Below are 8,832 nucleotides of genomic sequence, written 5' to 3'. Positions count from 1 at the left end.
GCCTACCTGTCCAGGGTTGGCAAGACTGACCACCCATTCTGCAGCTGTGGAGCCAAGCAGACTCCTGAGCACCTGCTCCTGAGCTGCAAGTGGCTGAACACAGACCGGAAAATCCTGCAGGACAGTCTTGGTAAGGTACAGCTGACTCTCCCTCTCCTCCTCCACACCAAGCAAGGCATCAAGGCCACCTTGGAGTTCATCAGCAGGACCAAGGTTGGCACAAGGAGGTGGCATATTGGGCAGTCATCTGAAGACCAGGCATAGTGATGCCACAACAGCCTCTGTTTCCTTTGTTTGTTTGTTTTACACCTGTTTTGTTTCAAGCAACTCTGCTCTGGGCCTGAGCCCTCACCATCCCTTGTACCCCTATTGACCTCACCCTCCTGTAACTAAATCTTTGCATTACCAGAGGAGCTATGCCCTCTCGTCTTCCATAGTCTTAGACTCAGATAGGACGTTAAACCAATCAATCAATCAATCAATCAATCAATCAATCAATCAATCAAGGTTGGCACAAGGAGGTGGCATCTTGGGCAGTCACCTGAAGACTAGGCATAGTGTTGCCATAACATCTGCTCTTTCCTTTGCTTGTTTGTTTTGTACTTCTTTTTTTCCCAGCATCTTTGCTCTGGGCCTGAGCCCTAACCATCCCTTGTACCTCCATTGACCTCCCTCTCATGTAACTAAATCTTTGCAGTGCTCCTCTCCTCTTCCATAGTCTTAGACTCAGATAGGACGTTAAACCAATCAATCAATCAATCAATCATGTATTGCGCACGGGAGTGTACCCTTCCCACCGAAGCACAAGATACGGCACAGACCCATAGCGCGCATTACAGCTGGTTTCTTGGGCAGTACCGTAGGAATAGCCAGGTCAGCCATTGTTCAGTGCATCATCTACAACGCTGGACGATGCTACTCATACCCGCTAGCATGCGATGCATCAGACGGCGGGATCATCCCATGGAGGGTACATGTGATGCTGCAGTTCCCGGCCTATACTTTATTCGCCCTGTCAGAAGCGTTGTTCGCTATTGCAACAGGAGAGTATACCTACACCAAGGCGCAGGAAAGTTCGAAGTCGCTAGTCACAGCGCTCAACCTGTACACTGTAACTGTAGCATCAGCTCTGAGCATCGCGGTCAGTCGAGCAGCTAAGGGCCCACATCTGACAACATTGTACGCGTGTCTGGCGGGCCTTTACTGCTTAACGACAGTTCTGACGCGAGTGTCCTTCGGGAAATACAAAAAGCTCGAGCATGAGCTGTTCGATCTGGATACCGCCGACTCTAGATACTGATAGAAGATTCTGGTTTACGCTTGCAGGGGTATGTAAATCTGCCGGGTAGACATATGTCACAAATGGTGATGATGAATGGACACGATCTGAGGGGCTCTTTCCGTCACAAACGCCCTGCCCCACATTTCCCAGCGACTAGCGCCCTAACCTCCCCGCAATTGTTATCAACAACCTTCAACCTTCCCCACGCACTATCGGCAATAGTCACCTGCCATTAGTAATGGAGGCATAGATAATTAGAAGGTTCCAACCGCGACCTCTTTGTCCAGTCCAGTTCTTCGTTGATACCTGCCCCTGCATCCGTCCCTCAACTTACTTGCAGCTAGAGCCCCTCTCCTTCTGATCATCAAGATGGCACCCTCAGCTGTTGCCATTCAGCCCGCCTCGACCCTCAAGACCAAGCAGCTCGTACCTCGAAACGAAGACGCATCCAAGGAAAAGACTCCCCTGCAGGCTATCTCTCAAGGAGTGTGCTTGCCAGGCATACCCCTCTTCTCCTCGCACGACAAGGAGCGCGCATGGATCCTGAATCATATGGCAGGAGCATTCCGCGTGTTCGCGCGCAAAGGCTTCACCGAAGGGATGAGTGGTCACATATCTGTCCGCGACCCCGAAAATCCTCATGCCTTCTGGACAAACCCACTAGGCAGGCACTTTGCCCTGCTTGAACCGTCCGACATGATACTGGTCGACTACGATGGCAAGCCGATAGGAGGAAACACAAGCCGACCGGCGAACGCAGCAGGCTTCTTGATACACTCGGCGGTGCACAAAGCAAGACCTGATGTAAACGCGGCGTGCCATACCCACGGCAAAGCAGGCAAGGCGTGGAGCACCTTTGCCAGGCCGCTCGAGATGATCAACCAGGACGTGACTTACTTCTATGGTGATGCTCAAGCTGTGTATACCGAGTTCGGCGGCGTTGTGTTTAGCGAAGAAGAGGGTCATCGTCTAGCGGCTGCTCTAGGACCCAAGGGTAAGGGTATGATTCTGCGAAACCATGGACTCCTGGTAAGTCCCTCGCAACACTCGTGTATACTCTGCGAGAGGTCAATCTGACAGGTCCCAGACTGTAGGAGATACAGTTGACGAAGCTGCATACCTGTACACCCTCATGGAACGCTCCTGCGAGATACAGCTTATGGTCGAGGCTGCAGCGGCGAACGGCGTGCCAAAAGTATATGTCGACGATGAAGCGGCCGCATACACGTTCAAGATGGCCAGCGACCCGGAGAGTTTATACTGGGAGTTCCAGCCAGATCTAGAGTATGAGCAAGTACACAGCAATGGCGCTTTCGAGATCTGAGATACACCTTTTGCTCCAAGAGGTATACGAACCAATTTGTGTATTCTCCAATCCAGTCTTCTCAATATCATGCTGTTCTTTGCGCAAATCAGGTGCCGACTTCCTATCATATTGCTTGTCATTCCGAAATCAGATTTTAGGACGCATTGCTTTGCTTCCACCGACACCTAGGCTTGTCGATCGCCTGAACGCCAGGCTGACCTTGTGTCTGCCGTTGAAGAAAGCCTGACTTCAGAGGCCAAGAGTTTCAATGAATTCAAGATCATCACTCCGCCGGACCTTGCAGCCAAGCCGCCATTTCCCCGCCGTTCCTGCAGCACAGCCCAGCGCGACTCCCAAAATCTCAGACCTCGACTCGATCCTCGCAACCCTCCCTACAACCTAACAGCGGAGTCTAGACGGTGTAGCTTATGTACCCCCCGGTCATGTTTGCCATTCCGAACTTCCATTTCTTTCTTCCGCGGGAAGAAGTTGATACAAAATGCTAACAGGACTCTTTAGCGGATTGTAGGGTATTGTGACGGGACCATTCGACGCGTTCTATAGCTTGATAACAATGCAATGCCCAGAGCTTCTGTGCTTGCACATACCGCTCAGAGGCCATGTCAGACAACGCCCGGATGCTCCGATCGGTTCTGTCTGAAGCGCTAGATGGTTGACACACAACGCTCACCGACAGCTACAGCCACCGACAAGACGGTTGGAGAGGAATGTTTGCCGCCCGTCTCGAGTCGAGTCCATTGCCCGAGCGACCTTCATCCAGGCTACCAAGCAACGCCTCTCCAAGGCTTCTGACAAGCATGGCAGACCTTGATTATCCTAGCATCATATCGCCATCTATGTAACGTAACCATCAGGAGATACTTGCAGTTCGAGCACAGCAGCTTGTTGTGTGGGGCGGGACTTCTTGACCCAGCTTGACGTCCTGCTAGAATACTTCCTGGTAGATCGCAAATGCGAGATCTGAGGCAGGATTAGCGCACCGTCCCGATGAACCTGTCGAACATCTCCCCGAAACGGCCTAACAGTCTCTTTGCAATCTGTAGTGAGCACGTGGAGGTCCTGCATAGGCGCGGTGCAGGGTGCACGCTTGCTTCGATGTGCCAAGAGCCGAACAAGCCACCAAATATTTGTAGTCAAGCCCGCATCTCACGATAGGAGGAACAAGTTGATCACTCCGCATATCGCCTCAATTACCAGACGAGATGTTTCCCGTCAGCTTTGGGATTGGGACCTTGACATGTCCAAATTTCTGTCAAAGCTCGGCATATCACATGACTTCAAGCTCTAACAGCGTATACATTCAGGCCTCCTCTGTTAGTATATAACTCTTCAATCAATAAATTTTGCTACATCAAACTCGTCTTTGGCTCCCTGTTCAATAGTTTTACGCATGACTTGCAGCCTGTGAAGCAGGGCCCATGACGCGTGCATGGCGGCTGTACAGGTGCGTAGATAGATGATGGCTCTTGGCACTGGTGGCTTCCACACCAGTTGCCTGCAAGTGCAGTGCTGCCCTTGGCACTTTCTCGTTGCGATGCGGTCAGGAAATCGAACTTGTGCAAGGAGGCGGAGTTCATTTCGTGGACTTCATAAAGGACCTCGCACGCATGACTGGAGGGACACTCTTGTTCATCACTCGCAAGACACCACACAATAGTCATGCTCTTCTCGTCACTAGCCCTCGTCGTCGCACTTGCACCATCAGTTCTTGGATGCCCACAGCACTCGAACAACAAACGATCACATCTGCAAGGGCGCCAGACCAACCCTGCGCAGAACCCCAATATCAATATCACACAAAATACTTGGGCGTATGAGGTTTGTGTACCCATCACGCCATTCATAAGACGTTTTTGCTGATCTCGTACATAGGCGTCCTTCAACTGGGGCAAGTTGAGCCCAGACTACCGTCTCTGCCAAACTGGAACACAACAATCGCCCATCGCCCTCTCCCTCGACAATGGACTATCACTCAACCACGTTCCAACCTTCAACTATACCGGGTCAATAGCTGGCAACTTCTTCAATTGGGGTTATGGTCCTGCTTTCACGCTTGCCCACAACGGAGACTGGACATCGCACCCCAGCTTCACTTACGACAATGAGACTCTCTATCTGAAGGGCTGGCACATCCACGCCCCGGCTGATCACTCTGTCGGAGGCGATCGCAGCAAGGCCGAGATGCACTTCGTCCATGTCGATGCCGAGGGTCATGAAGGTGCTGTCCTGGCCTTCCGTCTTGATCCTGGTAATTTCAATAGCATTTTCTTCGGCCAGCTTCCTCCAATGATTGGCTTCGATGAGATGGGCATTCAGGAGCCTACCGAACTGGACCTTTCGCTTGCTATGGATTCGGTGCAGTACTTCAACGAGTTCTGGACTTACCAGGGCAGCTTGACCAGCCCGCCTTGCCACGAGGGCGTCAGGTGGTTCGTTGCCAGGCAGATTATGTTCACAGGTGTTGAGCAGATGCAGGCGATTTTGGGCGCGAGTACCTACTCTGCAAGAGCTGAGCAGGAAGTCTGGCAGCATCGCATTAACGAGTAGTCTGGCTATAGCAGGTGGCATCACTGGAAGCAAGAAAGGCTTTACGGAAGATAGGTTGTATATACTTGAAAGTCAAAGAAGGCTCGTTTGTATGTACACACTCGGAGGATTATAGTCAATGAGGTGATGAGAGCAATAGATCGACAAATGATCCAGAGACATCAAATAGGTACGCAAGATCACTCGGACTGTCGAAGCTTTAAACATGATTTACAAACTGATTGAAGTGGATTAAGGGATTCGTGCTGCACCTCGAGAAGAACACTACGTCATACCGCGTCTAGCCCCGCAAACCACACTTACACCATCACCATTAGGCATATGTGTCGGTCTCCAAAATCTATACACGAATTATTCATTGTTACTACTACTTGGAAGTTTCTTCAAAATGACACACCCTGCACCCACACAGATAGCGACCAGAGACCTTTTCAGACTTGATGGACGAACCATCCTAGGTATGGCGTTGGTGATGGTCCTGTCACTCATCAGGATCAGACAATATGTATTAGCGCTGACCACTCCGGCCAGTCTCAGGAGGTGCAGGGGCTGTCGGTACAATCGTTGGGAAAGCGATCCTAGAAAGTGGTGGCGATGTAGTCTTCCTCGATCTGATGCCACAAATGCCCGAGGACAAATGGCGTAAGTCGCAGTGCGGAGCATTACATACACGACTGACGTAGATAACAGGCGATGTTCTGGCATCGACGGAGGTCTCTAATGCAGAAGCTCGATACCAACAACTCAACGTCCAAGACGAAGCAACTATCATGGCCGCCATGGATCAGATTCGTACGGGATTGCGCCGCCCAATTCGAGGGCTCGTCACTTGCGCCGCTATCTCAGGAGAAAGTGATGCATGCGACTATTCAGTCTCCACCTTTCGTCAGATCCTCGACGTTAACATGACTGGCACCTTCCTGATCACGCGCACAGTAGCGAACGAAATGCATCGCGCCAATGTAACAGGAAGCATTGTCCTTATCGCCAGCATAAGCGGCCACGTAAGCAATCGCGGGATCAACAGTTCAGCATACAACGCTTCGAAAGCTGCAGTGCACCAGCTGGCTCGGTCGTTCGCGGCTGAGTGGGGACATCCGCAGAACACGTTTCCGGGCAGCACTAAGACAGAGACGAATCCTCACCCAAGTACTGAGCCAAGACGGGTATATCCGCCTATCAGAGTCAATACACTGAGCCCCGGGCACATCGATACGCCGTTGAGTGAGGCCGCGAGGGTGAGAGGTTTGACTGATGAGTGGGCGAATCAGAACATGTTGGGAAGGATCAGTCAGCCTGAGGAGTATCGGGCACCGGTATTGTTCTTGTTAAGCGAAGGCAGTAGCTACATGACTGGCGCAGTAAGTCTCAGGATTGTCGTTAAAGCCATTGTTGATGCATACAAGGCAGCCAACACTAACACTGAGATCAGGATCTTCGAGTTGATGGAGGACATTGTGCATGGTGATCAAGTCACGCAAACATGTATTTGTTGGTGATTCTCGAGGCTTATCGGTCTTCGCTATTAATCTTGAACTCAATCAATCCGACCAAATTGCAAAGGGTGTCGACGCAGTATCTATTTGCGGGGCGACGCAAGGTTCGACAGGGTGTAGTTAATCTGGGGGTTACACGTGCCTTGAGAACTAATGTTTCACGTGCACTTGGCACGATCTGCACTTGAATCGGTAGTGCTAGGCGTGAAGATGAACGTTCGGTCATTCAAGGAGTGAGATTCTGACCGTCAAGGATCCTCAATAAACTTTCCAGCAACATTTGATACTAAATTAACCGTCGCCATTGTGCCGAAGGGCCCCAGGTTTGTCCACCCTCTTCGGACGTCACATTAGTAGTGCTCAACTTGCTATCATTCAGGTCAATCAGAGCGTGTATAAAGCTGTTCGCAACTCTTCTTTATGTTAGAGTAACTATGATGCTCGCCCCCTTCTCAACGCTCATTTTCCACTGATCGAAGAATTGAGCTTTCAACATGATGCTCTCGACACTCATTACCGTTGCCTCTACGGCATGCAGCATCTTCGCTTTACCCGTGAAACGACAGTCTAGTCCTCGCCCAACGGAAAAGCTAGGCAGAGGTGTCGCCGCCGTCCGTTCCAGCGCAAACTCAACCTTCATTAGCTGGCTCCTCCTCGGTCTCGATACCGATAACATTGGCTTCACCATCTACCGCTCCAGCAACGGTGCCAATACCACTCGTCTTGACTCTGAGATCTTGACCAAAGGCACAAACTACCTTGATTCGACCGCCAACCTAGGACAGTCCAACAGGTACTGGGTCCGCTCGGTCATCAACGGGAAGGAGCAGTCACCAGCTAGCGGCAGCTTCACACTACCTGCCAACAACGCACAAGAGTCAATTGTACGTGTACCGATCAGGCCCGGTGCCCGTGTCAAGTATGTCTGGGTCATCAACTTCGATGCCAACGGGGAGTAGACTACCTTATCGACAGGCATGGAACTCAGCAAGACCTCGAAGCGTATCGGAGAGACGGAAAGTTTCTCTGGAAGGTAGGGACGGGTCCGGACAGTGAGAACCAGAACAACATCGAGCCATGGTCCTCTGGTATTGACGTTGGACAATGGGACGGCGTCACGGTGTACGACCTGGGCAGCGATGACATTGCTGAGGTCATCGTGCACATCTCGACAGCGTTTCCAAACGCACGCATACGGCTGCGTTACGCAGTGTTAACTAGCTGCTGCGTACGAGGGAGGGAACTGCGTATGTACCTTCCTCTCAGTAGTCCTGTCAACTGCGTACAGACTGCGCTGCGGACATCCAAGGGCACTGCGTACACTGCGCTGCGGACAAGCTGCACGATGCAGTCTCTAATTTGTATGTAAACTAGCTACAAACTAGAGATCTATGTGCTGAATGAGGCGCTGAAGGAGTCATCGTACGCCACCTGGCTGTCCATATTGAGGTCCAAATCCTGATCCACAAGGATCCCGCCAAATCTGTAGCCTCCATCAATTACTTGATCTAACGCCTGTACATTGTTGGGAGGATCTTGCTGCGTGATAGTCTCTTTGACAAGCTGATCAACTCGCTGTTGATGATGCCTGCACGCAGCCAGTGTTTTTGTAGTTGTATTGCCTCAATCATCACAGGCGCAAGACAATTACAATCAACAGAAATTGTACACTTGGCAGCTGAGAAGGCCCTCTCACACTCACAAGACGTTGCAGGGATGGATAAGTAGTCAAGAGCCATCTGATGTAGTGTAGGATACCGTTTGTGACCCATGGTTTGCTGCCAAATTAGTGGATATTGTAGATCCTCGCAGCCTTCTGCAACATCTTGCACGATCTTATCAAAATACAGCTGTAGCTCACTTTGACGTTTGAGGTTCTTGTGTCCCATGTTCCCAATCAACAGTGATGTATCAACATGTTACGATCCATGAACAACTCGCAAAACAACACTGAACAAACAGGACTACGCAACGAGACGAGAGCAGCCAAGGAACTGCAGTATCGATTGACCGAGCTGTGAAGCCGCGTCAGTGATACCCAGTATAATCGACACTTGCAATATCTGTTATACAAACCGAGATTGTACGAAAAGGACTGCAGTGGATACAACGTGGATCTCGTACACAAACGATCGTCACGGACCCATATACCGACCCACTTGCAGAGGACCCACGTTGAC

The 8,832-nt window shown here is 51.0% G+C and overlaps 5 protein-coding genes across 5 annotated transcripts in view; all 5 read left to right on the top strand.

Annotated features, from left to right (window-relative positions):
* Window positions 1-823: 823 nt before the first annotated feature.
* BU25DRAFT_347140 (uncharacterized protein) lies at window positions 824-1,300 on the top strand (the record flags this gene model as incomplete). Its single annotated transcript, XM_033703138.1, has 1 exon — window positions 824-1,300. A coding segment is annotated over one exon (477 nt), but the record flags the coding sequence as incomplete, so codon positions are not given.
* Window positions 1,301-1,484: 184 nt separating this feature from the next.
* BU25DRAFT_413186 (arad-like aldolase/epimerase) lies at window positions 1,485-2,694 on the top strand. The gene is made up of 2 exons (XM_033706972.1): window positions 1,485-2,311; window positions 2,370-2,694. Exons 1-2 carry the CDS (start codon window positions 1,652-1,654, stop codon window positions 2,604-2,606), a joined length of 897 nt encoding a protein of 298 aa, XP_033559223.1. The 5' UTR covers window positions 1,485-1,651; the 3' UTR covers window positions 2,607-2,694.
* Window positions 2,695-4,268: 1,574 nt separating this feature from the next.
* BU25DRAFT_474589 (carbonic anhydrase) lies at window positions 4,269-5,201 on the top strand (the record flags this gene model as incomplete). Its single annotated transcript, XM_033710912.1, has 2 exons — window positions 4,269-4,427; window positions 4,482-5,201. 2 exons carry the CDS (start codon window positions 4,269-4,271, stop codon window positions 5,154-5,156), a joined length of 834 nt encoding a protein of 277 aa, XP_033559222.1. The 3' UTR covers window positions 5,157-5,201.
* A 308-nt stretch (window positions 5,202-5,509) lies between these two features.
* Window positions 5,510-6,884, top strand: BU25DRAFT_373315 (NAD(P)-binding protein). The gene is made up of 4 exons (XM_033704036.1): window positions 5,510-5,614; window positions 5,688-5,798; window positions 5,847-6,517; window positions 6,589-6,884. Exons 1-4 carry the CDS (start codon window positions 5,545-5,547, stop codon window positions 6,622-6,624), a joined length of 888 nt encoding a protein of 295 aa, XP_033559221.1. The 5' UTR covers window positions 5,510-5,544; the 3' UTR covers window positions 6,625-6,884.
* A 262-nt stretch (window positions 6,885-7,146) lies between these two features.
* The window catches only part of BU25DRAFT_433258 (polysaccharide lyase family 11 protein), a gene marked incomplete at both ends in the record, with an annotated part of 5,715 nt that continues 4,029 nt past the window's right edge, over window positions 7,147-8,832 (top strand). Inside the window, 2 exons of the mRNA XM_033708764.1 lie at window positions 7,147-7,571; window positions 7,628-7,828. Of these exons, the coding sequence (XP_033559220.1) occupies window positions 7,147-7,571; window positions 7,628-7,828 (626 nt within the window). The remainder of the gene's footprint in view (window positions 7,572-7,627; window positions 7,829-8,832) is intronic.

The sequence above is a fragment of the Macroventuria anomochaeta genome (assembly GCF_010093625.1).
Source record: "Macroventuria anomochaeta strain CBS 525.71 unplaced genomic scaffold BU25scaffold_28, whole genome shotgun sequence".
Lineage (NCBI taxonomy): Eukaryota > Fungi > Ascomycota > Dothideomycetes > Pleosporales > Didymellaceae > Macroventuria > Macroventuria anomochaeta.
The sequence above is the reverse complement of the archived record's forward strand: the minus strand, read 5'-3'. Positions and strand labels throughout refer to the sequence as shown.

Coding starts and splice junctions, on each gene's coding strand:
- BU25DRAFT_413186 (XM_033706972.1), top strand. CDS start 1,652: ATGGCACCCTCAGCTGTTGCCATTCAGCCCGCCTCGACCCTCAAGACC. Junction 2,312..2,369: donor TGCGAAACCATGGACTCCTG/GTAAGTCCCTCG, acceptor GACAGGTCCCAG/ACTGTAGGAGATACAGTTGA.
- BU25DRAFT_373315 (XM_033704036.1), top strand. CDS start 5,545: ATGACACACCCTGCACCCACACAGATAGCGACCAGAGACCTTTTCAGA. Junction 5,799..5,846: donor AATGCCCGAGGACAAATGGC/GTAAGTCGCAGT, acceptor CGTAGATAACAG/GCGATGTTCTGGCATCGACG. Junction 6,518..6,588: donor GTAGCTACATGACTGGCGCA/GTAAGTCTCAGG, acceptor CACTGAGATCAG/GATCTTCGAGTTGATGGAGG.